The 15,221-nt window shown below is 43.4% G+C and overlaps 1 protein-coding gene across 1 annotated transcript in view; it reads left to right on the top strand.

Moving 5' to 3' along the window:
- Positions 1-15,221, top strand: part of LOC135510600 (adhesion G protein-coupled receptor L3-like) — a 355,347-nt gene that overhangs the window by 303,166 nt on the left and 36,960 nt on the right. Inside the window, 2 exon segments of the mRNA XM_064931641.1 lie at positions 3,364-3,569; positions 6,252-6,428. Coding sequence (XP_064787713.1) covers positions 3,364-3,569; positions 6,252-6,428 — 383 coding nt within the window.

The following is a 15,221-nucleotide window of genomic DNA, read 5'->3' as shown; positions in this document are numbered from 1 at the left end:
TCGTTTATGTCCAAACAGCTTCTTTTGTTAGGGCGTTTGGTAAATCCAAACGTGCGTTCAGGTCCAGTTGGATGAAAAGTTCGAAAAGTTATATTACAGGTCGAAGAGACTTGTCAAACTAAGTATAGAATCAATCTTTAGGATGTTTTTATCATAACTGTTCAATAATGTTCCAACCGGAGAATTCCATTGTCTGTAGAAAAGCAATGGAACGAGAGATACCTCTCATGTGAAAGCGCGTGACTGAGAACGAGGCTGCTGCCAGACCCCTTAGTCAAACAGCTCTCATTCACTCCCACTTCAAAATAGAAGCCCGAAACAACGTTCTAAAGACGGTTGACATCTAGTGGAAGCAAAATAACCCATATCCCACTGTGTATTCGATAGGGGCTGAGTTCAAAAACGACAAACCTCAGATTACCCACTTCCTGCTTGGATTTTTTCTCAGGTTTTTGCCTGCCATATGAGTTCTGTTATACTCACAGACATCATTCAAACAGTTTTAGAAACTTCAGAGTGTTTTCTATCCAATACTAATAATAAAATGCATATATTAGCATCTGGGACTGAGTAGGAGGCAGTTTACTCTGGGCACGCTATTCATCCAAAAGTGAAAATGCTGCTCCCTATCCCAAAGAAGTTAAACATTATTATTGCATACAGCGTGAGGCCTTGCAACTTATTTTATGACTTGTTAAACACATGTTGTATTTTTTTAAACGTATTTAGGCTTGCCATAAATGTGTTGAATACTTATTGACTCAGGACATTTCAGCTTTGAATTAGTAATAGTTTTGAAAAATATAATTTCACTTTGACAGTATGGGATATTGTGTGTGTAGGCCAGTGACAAGAACATCTACATTTGAATCAATTCAGACTGTAACACAACCACATTGGAAAGAGTGAAGGGGTGTAAATAATTTCTGAAGGAAGTGTACATGTTTGTCATATTTCTGCTGTTGGGAAGATAATAGAATGTTATGCATAAAAATATGTTGGTAGGACAAGGCTATGTATGTTTGTGCACATGGAAGTCAGTGATATATGTTTACTATAGACTGAGGCAATGCGAATGTCATGTGGCAAAAATTAGAGGGCATTTAGTGGCCCACTGTAATTTTGACAATAACTAGACTAAATCATTATTCAAAGACAAAAATATGACTAAGACATAATTATATTTGAGTTAAAACGACTAAGACTGGTATCAAAATAAGGTGACTCTTTCGGTTAGAAGCATTCGATTTTACAATCGCTTACATTTTGTGGATTTGTGTACCCATGAACTGTTTCCACCCATGTAACATAAGGTGACACAACATGTTACGTGGGTACACTGCATTTCTGAGATCTCGACGCAAAAAAACTGTCCAACAGCTAGATCCAGGACTCTTACAGGGCTCAAGTTCAATGATTCATTTAGATGATTTACGATTCATATATGATAGAAAAACAATTTACACTGCCATAAATGCAAGGACAGAAAAGTCATGTTTTACAGTATGTGAAAAATCTGTCAACACACCAACTATGAGAGAGGTTTTAAAACAACCCGTGAATTGTATTGAATATAGCTACAGTATTGATCCCCTCTTATATCTTAATGACATGAAAATGAAAATTGTCAGATTATTATCAATCACTTATAAACAGCGAAAACATGTCATCTGGTGTAGGAAATACTTCCTGGTACCCTAGTTTCTAGAAAAACCCATGTCCGTGGCACTCCCCCAATGCACTGCTCTTACTGAAAAAGATTGAGTTGTTGCGTTTCTTACGCATCAGTTTGTCTGGTTTGAATCCACCCTTAGAAGTGGTATAAGTACCAGTGTAACCACTTGAATTTACATACCCGTTACACCGTAAGTTCATAGTTCCCCTTGAATAACATCAATATAATGGAAAGAGTGCCAAAATAGTGTTGGTTTCAGGCAGAGTTGACCAACCCTCCTTGAGAGCTACTGGGTCTACATTTTGATCCCACCATGTTATAACACACCTGATTCTGCCTGCTATCAAGGTCATGGAAAGCAGCTAATTAGTATAATCAGGTGTGTGAGATAAGGGCTGGAGAGAGAGCCTCGCAGATGGGTAGCCCTCCATGAGGGGGGTTTGCCACCCCTAACACAAGGTCTGATAAAGTATAGCGCCTTTTTACTGACTTCAAATGGGCAAAGGAGGGTCCCCGGTTGCGGAATTAGTTGTGTTCAAGAGCTGCTTCTAAGCTGTAATGAGGCTATTATACACAATATGGGGCTATCTATGGGAGCGGCGCTGACAATTTTTGGACTTTATTACTTGTTCATGCAAACGAACTAATCTCTTTCCGCGTGCTCACCACTCTCCACTCGATGAATAAGCTTATGTCCAGCAGTGCTTCATTATATGTGGAGATGTGTTTCTATTTCCCGTTCATCGAGAGGTAGCGCACGCACACAAATTGTTTTCCTTTCATCTGGAGTAAGTGATCCAAGTCGAGGAGGGAGGGGAGTGTGCTTTCATATCGGAAGCCTAAAGAAAGACGCCAGGAGGGAGATAAAGGGAGTGTGGAAGGAAATAGTGAAGAGTAACTGTTCCCTTTGTCAGTGTAGGCAATAATGACATTTCGTTGAAGTTGAATTAAAATGACCTCTCGTACATTACTGAGGTATTTCTTTCAGCCTCGACACCTTTATTGCCGTTGATAACATGCTCGGAGGCATTTATACAATTTTCCATATTAGTTGGCCTAAATAGTTTCAACTCTCCCTAATCCTGTGGAATCAAACATCTAAAAGGAATGAGTTACCGTACCTCAAAACATATTGATTCTGTTGAACCGCAACATTTGACGCCTGTCAGTTAAACTGTAGTGCATCCATTGCCGTTTCGCCCTTGAGCAAGGCACTTCCAAAACGGTTCCAAAGGTTGACTGGGTTTCTCATAGGCATATAAACCTTAGCAACGTCTAGGCTAGGTTTACAAACTATCCTTTTATTCACAAAAAAATACAAAACATTTTGACAATTTTTCACCTTTGGATTTATTTTTGTTTTCTGGCACTACTTTCCCTGCTACTTAAACCTCAACATAAACCTTTAACCCCTTTTCAGTCACATACTGTATACAATAGCATTCTATTCTATGGTAAAATATGATCAATACATTTCAATAACACACATTCAGGCTATGTCAGTGGTGGCAGGGGCTGTCTCAATTGCCTTAAAGATCTTCCTCGCCTTAATCGCTCTGATCTGAAAGAACTGAACAGGTGAAAGCCAGCCTAATGATGATCTTCCGCCATTCACCTGTCACTGCAAACAAAGGGGGGGGAGATTAGGAGAGGATTTTCAGGCCGTGATGTCATATTTTATTTCCTAGGAGAGATCCGGATGGCCTTCGTCCTGTATAAGCACATCGGAGCCTACCTGTCTACAGAGAATGCCAGCACGAAGCTGGGCAGGGAAGCCATGGCCACCAACTACTCTGTCATTGTCAATTCTCCCGTCATCACAGCAGCCATCAACAAAGAAAGCAACAAAGTCTACCTGTCCGAACCGGTCATATTCACCTTGAAACACCTGCAGGTACGACACACACACACACAGACGTGTGCAAGCGCACACAAAACACACACACTTTGGGATTATCATTAAATTCACTACTAAACACCTTGGTGGACACACCTTTTTCTTCTAAAAGGAGCAGTTTGGGAATTGTACATCCATTTTCGACTTGTAAATTAATGAAGGAAGTTACCCCTTCAATTTTTACCTCAATTTCTTTGACAAGAAGAAAGCATGAAGAACAAAGAGTAATCTATCATAACATATTGATGATGCACAACTTTGTTTTCATTAGTTTTCTCCCTATTAGTTTAAGAGCAGAACTGTCTAACCTGGAAGGCTAGGGTGATAGCAGCGTTCTATTGGTCGTCCCTGGAGGCTGGTTAGTCATTGCCAAAGCATTAACTTCCTCCCCGACTGCATTATCTTCCCCTTGCACGACTCCCAACAGCGCCCAGAGCCATTATTAGGCAGGTTGAAAGACCTTGAGAGTAACTTGCAGATGACTGTGTGTGTGCAGTGTGTGGGAGGGACAGTTTGTGAGGAGAAGGAGTTTGAGGAAAAAAAATAAAGATCAGAGAGCGAACGAGAGCGGTAAAGAGAGGGAGAGGAACACTAAAATAAAATATAAGAGAGAGAGAGAGAGAGAGAGAGAGAGCTTATGTTTTTTTCAAAATGAAACTGGAAAATGTCACACTCGGGGTCAATGCAGTTATTACCAGGGACCACCCGCCTTTCGCTTAATTCCTAGTTTTGTCAGAAGACAGTGCTAGAACTGTCTGAGGATAATGTAGGCCACTGCCGCGTTCCTACCTTTTTCTCGGCCCACTGGTCTAATCTCAATAAAACAGTGCTCTTATATAAGTGTATGTGGTTCCCTAGACTTGCACTTGTGACAGAACATGTGGTCTTCTGAACTGCTCTGTGCTGTGTCTTCTACACAGTAGACTTTTGTAAAAGGTCTTCTCAGTCTTCTAAAATAGTCTTCTCAGTCTTCTAAAATAGTCTTCTCAGTCTTCTAAAAGAGTATTCTCAGTCTTATAAAAGAGTCTTCTAAGTCTTCTAAAAAAGATGGACCAAATATATGAGGATGGTTCGTTATACTGCAGGTATGCACAGACTAGAGTGGCGCAGTGCTTCTCAGTGCAAGAGGCGACACTACCGTACCTGGTTCGAATACAGGCAGCATCACATCCGGCTGCGATTGGGAGCCCCATAGGGTGGCGCTCAGTTGGCTCAGCGTCGTCCGGGTTTGGCCGGGGGAGGCCAGCTTGCCTAGTTAAATAAAGGTTAAAAGTTAAATAAGAATTTGTTCTTAAACTGACTTGCCTGGTTAAATAAAATAATTAATAAAAAATGATATATAGGAGTATTTCTCATAGCCCGGTCCCAGATCTATTTGTGCTGTCTTGCCGACTCGTATGTTAAGTATGGCCTGGTCCCAAATCTATTTGTGCCGTTTTGCCGATTACTGTGGTCATTGTCATACCAAACACCCCTATAGTATTTGGCTATACAACACCAACAGATCTGGGACCAGGCTATACTACTCTTCGCTCTAGTATTTAGTTCCATCACTATACAATTAATAGCCCTTAGATCAGAGGTTCTGGATCACTTGTCCCAGAGGACTGTGGCTGTCCTCTAGTTATTGTTTCGCTTTCTTGCCTCCGCACTTAATGGACTAATTAAAGTGGTTAATGGGACAGAAGGTCACCTCGTCTGGTTTTTCCAGTCCATGCTGCACTATATCCAACTAGCCATTGGTTGGCTGTGTGGAGGAGAACTCAATCAGAAGGGAAATGTATGTCTGGAGAGGATCTGCTGATTATGGATGCTTCTCAAAGGGTATCCTGTTCCCTATACAGTATAGTGCACTACATAGGGAATATGGTGCCATTTGGGACACAGACTATGTTCCACAGTCACAGCTTTAGCAACATTGTGAGAAGCATATTGAGGATTGGGGTTACACACTTCTGCTATGGACAATCCCTTCAAACGCACATAGCTTTAAGGTGCAATTTGAAGTGGTCAGGCAATATCTAGCTGCAAGAGATGGCAGCTTTCCACATGAGTTCAACTTAAAACCAGACCTATTTCCAGCATTCATATAGGGCATTCATATAGGGCATTCATATAGGGCATTTGTATGCATTGACACATTTCTCCTCTCACCCCTTTATCTGCATTGAGCTCGAAAGTGACTGTTTTAAAACGGGCCAGCGAGATAGCGGGAGAAGCTAGTCGTTAAGGCTGCCGCCTGACAGAGAGCGGCGGTGGCGGCCATTAAACAGCGGGGCAGTCTATTGTCGCACAGTGAAGGTTAAAGCGAAAGGTCGAAAAACACAATGAAAGGCTGCTCCATCGGCGCTCACCGCCGCCATTAAACTAAAACCAACCGCCACAGTGGGGGGAAACCTGCACCGCCACCGGAAAAGGGAATCAAGGAGCTATTTCCAAGATATTTAGTCTTGAAATGGAGCGCTGTAGAGTTATGCTGTTGTGGCACGTCAAGGTTATGGGAGGCTCACCTGAAATGAGCTCCATGCGTTTCTGTTTAACCCAGCCAACACCCAGAGTGTTGGCTTTTTAGAATGGATCACTCAACCTTCAATCAATGTGTTTGTGTTTTTCCTCCCACTAGCGTCATTGTGCTGCTGGGGACCGTATGCTAATTGTTATGTGGTTTGTCCCCCACAGCAATCCAAGGAAAGCTTTAACCCCAACTGTTCTTTCTGGAGTTATTCCAAGAGGACCATGACGGGGTACTGGTCGACGCAGGATTGCCGGTTGCTAGGCACCAACCGGACTCACACCACATGCTCTTGTACCCACCTGACCAACTTTGCCGTCCTTATGGCACACGTGGAGGTCAAGGTAAGGCCTTTTCCATCATCTCATCCCAATCCATGCTCAGCCACTTTTTGTTTCAGCACAGATCCAGTACAAGCAATACAAATCCCATGAAACCATACGTTATAGCGTGGCCTTACAGATGGATAGCTCTATTTTGTGACCTTCACAGCAGCACATTCTACAAGAAAGGAAAGAGACACTATTGAGTGGCACTGAGTTAAGATCCAAATCTAAGAGCTTTTTATTGTGCCAAAAGCAGCCTTAGTGTTGAGTGTGTATTCGTTGTGGGGACCATTCCCTACTTGGCCTTGTGTGAAGTAGTTGGAGAGTGTGGCCCTTGCAGGAGGAAAATGCATTTGAGGTTTTAAGAGATCTTTGAGGCTTTCATTGAGTCGTCCGCGTACCTACTTCGCTTAAAATAATTTTCTATACCTGAATGCATGGTTAGATGTTCCAAACACCCCGATATTCGCAGGTTGATGGATTGAAGGAGAATCCACATCTTAATTTTTTTAAATTTTAACTAGGTAAGTCAGTTAAGATCAAATTCTTATTTTCAATGATGGCCTAGGAACAGTGGGTTAACTGCCATGTTCAGGGGCAGAACCTCAGATTTCTTTCCTTGTCAGCTTGGGGGTTACTGGCCCAACACTCTAACCACTAGGCTACCTGCCGCTCCTTTTTAACACTTTACACTCGTGGGAATTGGCCTATGTGGATAGGGCTAAATATGAAAAGCATAAACATGATACAAAAGGAAGAATTTGAACATTATGGGAAGATTTTAATTCATTACCATCTCATTACCGTGAGAGGCCACCCAGGGGTCACGGCATATTTCAGCTGATCCTAATTTTCAAATGTCTTCTCATTCCCAAACCTCAACCCTTGCAGTTTCCGGGGGGAACAAAGACTCTTATGAAAGAGAGATTTAGCGAAAGGTTGCATTTATTTTGAAAGCGTTAATTTACTTATTGCGTCTTACTGCTCTCTTACATGGGAGATAATATCTGTAAGTTCTGTCATTGCTCTGTGGTTGAAAGAGAGAGAGCTAGAGAGTCAAAATATAATAAAATATGTGTGGGACTGTTTGACAGAAGAAAAGAGGTGGGTAGGGAGAAAGGGAAAGGCGGCGGGAGAGAGAGTGAGAGGATATATAATGTGAGATGTGTAGGATTGTCACATGAAAGATTGGCCTGTAGTTTGCGCTGTGCGGCGGTGTTAAAGTGGCACTGTTACCGGCGATTCTCAAGGGAGAGAGAGATGGAAGGGATTGTTGGCAAGAAAAGAGAAAGATAACTTCTGTCACTGCAAGTTTGAGGGCCATGCCGCTGAAGGCCCCAAGACCCCCAAGGCTAGCTTTCGTCAGCGAGGAAAGAGGACTCTATAATGCCTGTCCCAGTTGGCCAAAGGCCATATAACCACAGGCCCTTGGACCTCCCTTAGCGACAGTCTGCCCCCACTCCCAGCCAACCAGCCACTCTGGTCCAGAGAGGTTTACCCCTAGTGAGCAGGAGTCACTGTTTGTCACTCAGCCACTTGGCTTGGGGGAGCTAGTGTGCTCTAGCCTCGGTCTCTAGCCGGGCCATGAATACAGAGGGAAGCTGTGAAGAATAGGAGTGAAGGAAGCGCTTTGTCATGTGATTCACTGTGTGGAAACCGCTGGATGCTGGTGTTGCATTCAGGGGGAAAGTAGATGGTTCTTACATCCCAATTCCAAAATGTCTGCATTTATCTACTCTATGTTTCTGCTCGGTCGGAAAGGCAGTGTCATCGGAAGACATTTCAAGGAAATGCAGGCATCTTTTGACAAACTGCCAAGGCATTTCAATCCGGAAGCTCCAAATGAATGGGGGGGGGGGGAGAAAACCGTTAAATGTCAGTTAACAACAAAAATTCCATCAATTGGGATGTCCGTATTTTGTCTCCATGGTAACAAAACAATCCTGTAGTCTTGTTTAGCACCATCGCCAGAAGAGATAGTCACGCTGCAATTGCCATCCTCACTTTGAGAAGGAAGAGGCCCACTATCACCGTCATCTTTCATGTTGCTGTAATTTAGCCAGACAGACTGGGTGTTCCAGCAGAAAATAGCAATAAGAAATTCGAAGTGCTTTTACGATAATGCACTGTTTGATACGTTGATGTGCATTGCTGAAAGCGTTGCAGTGTTATCTTATGCACACATTGGTAATCATTTGTAATATGTCTTTATCTTGGACTATGTTGTGGTGGTGCTGAGGCAGTAGTAGTGTTCATGAAGTATTTACAGGACGGAATGGAGTGGTATCAAACACAAGGAAACCATGTGTTTGATGTGTCAATATATTCTGTCCATTCCAGCCATTTCTATGAGCCTGTCCTTCCCAATTAAGGTGCCACCAGCTTGCCTGTGATGTATAGTAAATGGCATATAGTACTCCGGAGTTAATACACACTATGCAGTGGTTTCCCAACAGACCGGTTTTCAATCAGAACTCAACCTGTTGGACGTTCTGAAGCTGACCAAGAGTAAATAACCCATATCAGAAGCATGAACTTAGTGATTTTTCTCTGTGCTGTTTCAAGCCATTAATACAACATGGAACAGCTAATGAGGTGCCTTTCAACGATAACTGACCCCACCTTCTCATGATCATGTTCGCTCAGTACTGTAAATGTATGGATTCAGAATCCACAGGCTTTGGCTCTCTGAGGAATTATGTTTCTAGTCAATGGTCATCTTTGTGGTCAATTATCACCTTTCTGAACTGCCAAAGAAGAAGAACAAATATGCATCTTTGCTATTCAAAAGGGTTATGGGACCCAGCCCTATGGGGTTCCAGAATACTGCAGTATACCGTGAAATGTCAGTAAACAAAGTTCCACGTAGCTTTTTTTTGTTCTTTCTCAAACACGTCTAGTTCATCGTTCCAAGGTTCTTGGCACATGGTTTGACTCGTTGATACTCTGTGGACTGGCACTTATTGAAGGGTTGTGATGACAAAGTAATCTGTGCTTTGTACATTTTGTCAAGCATGTTTAATTTGTACTTTTATTTATCCTGGCTGAAGCATTGTCCTCTTTCAAAAAAAGCCAACAGTCCTGAGGGGAGTTGACAGTGTGACTCACTATCAAATCCAGTAGACAAACACCATGTCTGTCAACGACAGGGGATGAGGTAGCTACCATCCAAACAGTAAGGAAGAGATCGTGAACTTTTGTGCACCAACATGATCTAGCTTGATGGCGAAAGCCATCCGATTTGTCAGCTGTTCCTGCCTCCGCACTGAAGTACATCAGTCGGCCTCGTACACCAAAATAAACCAAACGGGCTGTAACCAGCCGTGTGTCAGTCAGAGATTATGTCGCTTTTGTGTCTCCTGGAAGGGAAGTGATGGCGAGGGAGTTTCGCGTGAGGATGAGAGTGATTGCTTAAGTGCTCTGTCAAAGTACAGCGTGACGCTGTCTCCTCTTCATACAACTCCCAACTGCTCTCTCATCAAGCATAGAAATAATATGTTAAAAATGTACAATAATACTTCCAGCTGGAAGTTACTCAGAGAAGATTTGGTTGTGATTTCAATGGAAGGTTCCAATGGCTTTTGAGAATTGCTTCAACCTGTCCTAGCAGGTTGTCATTCCTATCAATATCCAACTTTGATATTTTTTAATATGCGGTTGTCTGATACAACAGAGACATGGTGTCATCTATTTTGATGTTACCTACATGAAATATTTTGGATTCAAAGGCCTTTTTGTTTTCTACACGGTGATGTCATGTGTATTCCAGTTGCCATAGAAAAGATTCATCAAACAAAACAAAGGGATTGGAGTTTAATTTTTTTTTTTTTTAAGTACACCAGTGTTACTAAAGGACCATTTGGAAAGACCTGCTTTAGACGTTCTTCTTAAATACCTTAACTATCATGGCCCAAAATTACACCAAACACCCACCCAGCCAGCTACCCAAGGCAGCAACAGTCTACTCTTTATCGAACCACCCTCCTTTGAATTTAAGCTTCCATTTCCAAGACAGCCCCAGGGTTGTGGGGGCACTGTTTAAATAGCATCTGAAGACCCAGCCGAGACTTAGAAAGATAGACCTGTTGTCCCTCCACCTACAAGCCATTACTTAGGTGCTGAGTGTGTATGCCGCGATTGGCTGGGGGTAATATTGAGCCACCTGTAAGTGGCACCATTCCCTAGGGACCACCAGTGTATAAATCAATGGCCTCATACATCCGTGTCCTGGTGGGGTGTCTTTATCTGAAATCATGATACGTTCAGCCTGATACGTTCAGGCTTTGAAATGTATAGAGGCCACAGTTATAGTGTGCACAGTTCCCACTATATTAACTTATAACTTATTATAAACTGGGTGGTTCGATTCCTGAATGCTGATTTTGCTGAAAGCCGTTGTATATCAGACCTTATACCACAGGTATGACAAAACGTTCCTTTTTACTGTTCTAATTACGTTGGTAACCAGTTTAGAAGAGCAATAAGGCACCTCAGGGGTTTGTGATACACGGCCAATATACCACGGCTCAGCTAAGAACATCCCTTAACTGTGATATATGGCCAATATACCACGGCTCAGCTAAGAACATCCCTTAACTGTGATATATGGCCAATATACCACGGCTCAGCTAAGAACATCCCTTAACTGTGATATATGGCCAATATACCACGGCTCAGCTAAGAACATCCCTTAACTGTGATATATGGCCAATATACCACGGCTCAGCTAAGAACATCCCTTAACTGTGATATATGGCCAATATACCACGGCTCAGCTAAGAACATCCCTTAACTGTGGTATATTGGCCATATACCACGGCTCAGCTAAGAACATCCCTTAACTGTGATATATGGCCAATATACCACGGCTCAGCTAAGAACATCCCTTAACTGTGATATATGGCCAATATACCATGGCACAGCTAAGAACATCCCTTAACTGTGGTATATTGGCCATATACCCCTCCTCCTCGGGCCTTATTGCTTAATTCTAACTTATTTCTTCCATCTATCCATCCATCCACATATGTAGCTTTCCATCCATCTATATCATGACGTGGCAAGTCATCCATGGGCTTTTATTGTACGTTTATGAACTAAAAGTAAAGATGACGTTCCGACTGTTATCTGGACGCATTCCGCTTTAGAAGGCTCCATCACTGGCAGTACGGTATATTACGGTTATCGTCACTGTGAATATTGTACGGCTCTATTAGGCACATGCACTGAATGTAAACTCCCTCCTCCTGCCTCTTTAAGATCGTAAATGCTTGCCCGTACGTGAATACAACGCTCGACACCCCTCGGTAGGGCCTCTGCTACCCTTACCACAACATGTGCCCTGCCCTGACGTATTTGATGACTCAAAGCTCTCTCCAGCTCTCTCTCCTTCTCTTTTTCTCCCTGGGCGTCGTCCAGGCAGATTTGTTCAATTTAATTGGATTGGCTTCATGCTGCAAGTGGTTCTTTGAGGTATATCAAGGAATGAAGCTCATCTCCTCTCTCTCCCATTGGCCCAGTGGATCTGAGCACGACCAGAGCACAGTCGAGGCACCCCTGCTAGGATGAAGGGTGCAATGGTGATTCATTTGGTATCGTGTGATATCTGATTGGATTGACTTGATTGGAGTGGTCAGGGCATAGGGTGACAGGGAATGCAGTTGACATGTATACACCTCTGCTTTTGACTTCCCATCAACCTGAGGTCCTATTCTGTGCCTTGTGGTAACAGATCAGGGGCAAACCCAATCTCCCAAAGGCATCCAACCAGAATGAAATATATGTGTGTTTAAAGGGTGGAGGGAAGACAAATCGAATCTGCGCAAGGCTCGTACCGCCCCAGTAAGTAACATGTCCTGTGGTATGACTCCTTGGCCTCCCATGACAGACTGAATTTTGGAGCGAAATACGGTCCGCTGCTTTCGGGACCCTCGTTCCCATTCCCGCTGCGGACGCTCGGACGAGCCCCCAGAAAATGGCCTTCATCATAGTGATAAAGTTGTGGCCGTTGGCACCTTAGCGATCATCCACCCTCCCAGAACAAAGAGATGTCACTGTAGTAGATCGATCACACACGTGTGGATGCACCCTACGCCTCCACCTCGTTTTGACTCAGCACCCCCACCCCCCACCCCCCCCCCCACCCCCATCAATGTAAAGATTGTGATGGATAGAGCCTGAAGCCATGGCACAGCTCGCTAGCTCAACTCACCCTAGGCCCCCTTTTCAAAACAGTCTGCATCTGCCACCACCCAGCGCATGAGATACCTTTGTCGTACGGAGGACCAGAGACAGCCACACACGCAAACACACACACACACTGCTCTACGGCACACTGCTCCACAGTCGTGTCATCCCCCTGTCCCCCTGATGTATACACAACGGCTCATCAGGCAAGAAAATGTAAAGAGCGCCTCTCCCCAGACTCAGGGTAGCGCGTCGACTGTTATTGTAGAGCAGCCCCTTAATGATCAGCGTCTGTTCTCCCATATCTCTCCGCTAGTGTTAGCCCATGCGCCGCGCACCTGTTCAACAAGCCTTTGTGTAAAGCATCCCCTACTACAATGGAGGCTGTAGAAAATCCCAGCTGGATGCTTTAGCCTCTTACCCTGCCCCCCAGTGGAGATTAATACTGCTAACTCGGGTCGAAGTTTGATTCAGAGGAAGTGCTCATTTGTGTGAAAAAAATGTACGCTGTGTATAGCTGGGTGATGTCGCAACAATCTGACCCTTTTCTCGTAGATTAGGTTTTCAGGAGGTGCTAGAGTCATATTGTGATAAATGTAACTATTTTGCTTGATAACAACAGATGTTTTTTATGTTTTAATGGACAGTGACTAACATTACCGGCAGGGCTCTAGACATTTTTTTGAGATGGTAGCCTAAAATAAATAAATAAATTGTTTTAAACAAACAGCTATTTCATCTAACATATCCAGGAAATGCATGATTGATTAATATTTTGAAGTACAACCTGTCCAAATCCAGAATTATCCCATTATTGGGGGAGCTCTTCAGAGAATTTGCTGACATCTTCGTGGGTAGGCCTATTGTCCTAATAGGCTGTATTATTCACCACCTGAGAAAGTGGGAGCTCAAAACACTTAGCTAGATTGCTAACTCCAAATATGATAGTGTGGCTCGATAGCCATGTAGGCTAAGTGATTAATCTATCGGTAAATGCAGACTTGTCTCAATATTAAGAGGTGAGAAATGCTGTCTTTTCCCCCACAATAGCATTTTGACCTACACTATGCTTGAGCTTCTCAATGCGTTTCTCCCTCCTCCGTGTGCACACTGGGGAGACGGAGTGAGAGTCCACAACCGACTGCGAAATGGGAACAGACAGGTACTTCCGTAGCAGGAATCAATCTAATGCAAAGGCTATTGCTGTTGGCCAAATAATGGGTTTACAGCATTCTACGGGAACGTTGAGCAGCAAAATCACCGAAATGTACAGACGGAAGCACAATGCTTTGGTAAGAGGAAGGAAATGTCGGTGTCTGTATTTTGGGTCTTTTTGTCCCAGCTTTAATACTGTGTACTTCCAGTAAAAAGCAAACAGTGAGGAGTGCATTCTCTAACTGTGACTCACTGATATTGTCCTTGAGGACTATTGTGTAAGCACAGGCCTTTGAGATTAGATTACACACACACACACACACACACACACACACACACACACACACACACACACACACACACACACACACACACACACACACACACACACATTTTGAGTGATTGAATATCTGCTCTACAAAACTGACATCCTCAGGATCACTCCATGTAAATACAATTTGCTGTCATGTTCATCACAGCTGAAGGCTGTTGAGAAGAAAAACAGTCAATTTTTTTGCCCTTATTTTACCAGGTAAGTTGACTGAGAACACATTCTCATTTGCAGCAACAACCTGGAGAATAGTTACAGGGGAGAGGAAGAGGGATGAATGAGCCTATTGGAAGCTGGGGATGAATAGGTGGCCATGATGATATGTCAGACAGGGAATTTAGCTGGGACACTGGGGTAACACCCCTAATCTTACGAAATGTGCCATGGGATCTTTGGTAACCAGAGATTCAGGACACCCGTTTAACGTCCCATCCGAAAGACGGCACCCTACACTGGGCAATGTCCCCAATCGCTGCCCTGGGACATGCTATTATATTATTGAGTTGCACTCTCCACTCTCCACCCTTTTTTGCCCTCAGAACAGCTTTACAAGGTGTCGAAAGCATTCCACAGGGAAGCTGGCCCATGTTGACTCCAATGCTTCCAACAGATGTGTCAAGTTGACAGGATGTCTTCTTGATACACACGATAAACTGTTGAGCGTGAAAAACATAGCAGCGTTGCAGTTCTTGACACAATCCGATGTGTCTACCAAACCCCATTCAAAGGCACTTAAATATTTTGTCTTGCCCATTCACCCTCTGAATGGCACACATACACAATCCATGTCTCAAGGCAAAAAATCCTTCTTTAACCTGTCTCCTCCCCTTCATTTACACTGATTGAAGTGGATTTAACAAGTGACATCAATAAGGGATCATAGCTTTCACCTGGATTCACCTGGTCAGTCTGTCAAGGAAAGAGCAGGTGTTCTTTTTTGTATACTCAGTGAATATGCTGTACACAAAACAGTAAAATCTAGTTTTTGACTGCACTGGGCCTTTAATAGATTACCCATAGTGCCTTTCACAGCCACCTGTGGCCATTTCCGTAGCTCAATTTGTTAACGAGCCAGAACACACTGGTGACACATTTTCATGCCATTTCCACCTTACCACATGTGGTCCTATCTGTGAGAG

This window comes from Oncorhynchus masou, chromosome 23 (assembly GCF_036934945.1).
Source record: "Oncorhynchus masou masou isolate Uvic2021 chromosome 23, UVic_Omas_1.1, whole genome shotgun sequence".
Taxonomy (NCBI): Eukaryota; Metazoa; Chordata; class Actinopteri; order Salmoniformes; family Salmonidae; genus Oncorhynchus; species Oncorhynchus masou.
Note: the sequence above shows the minus strand (reverse complement) of the source record. Positions and strands in the feature narration are given on the sequence as shown.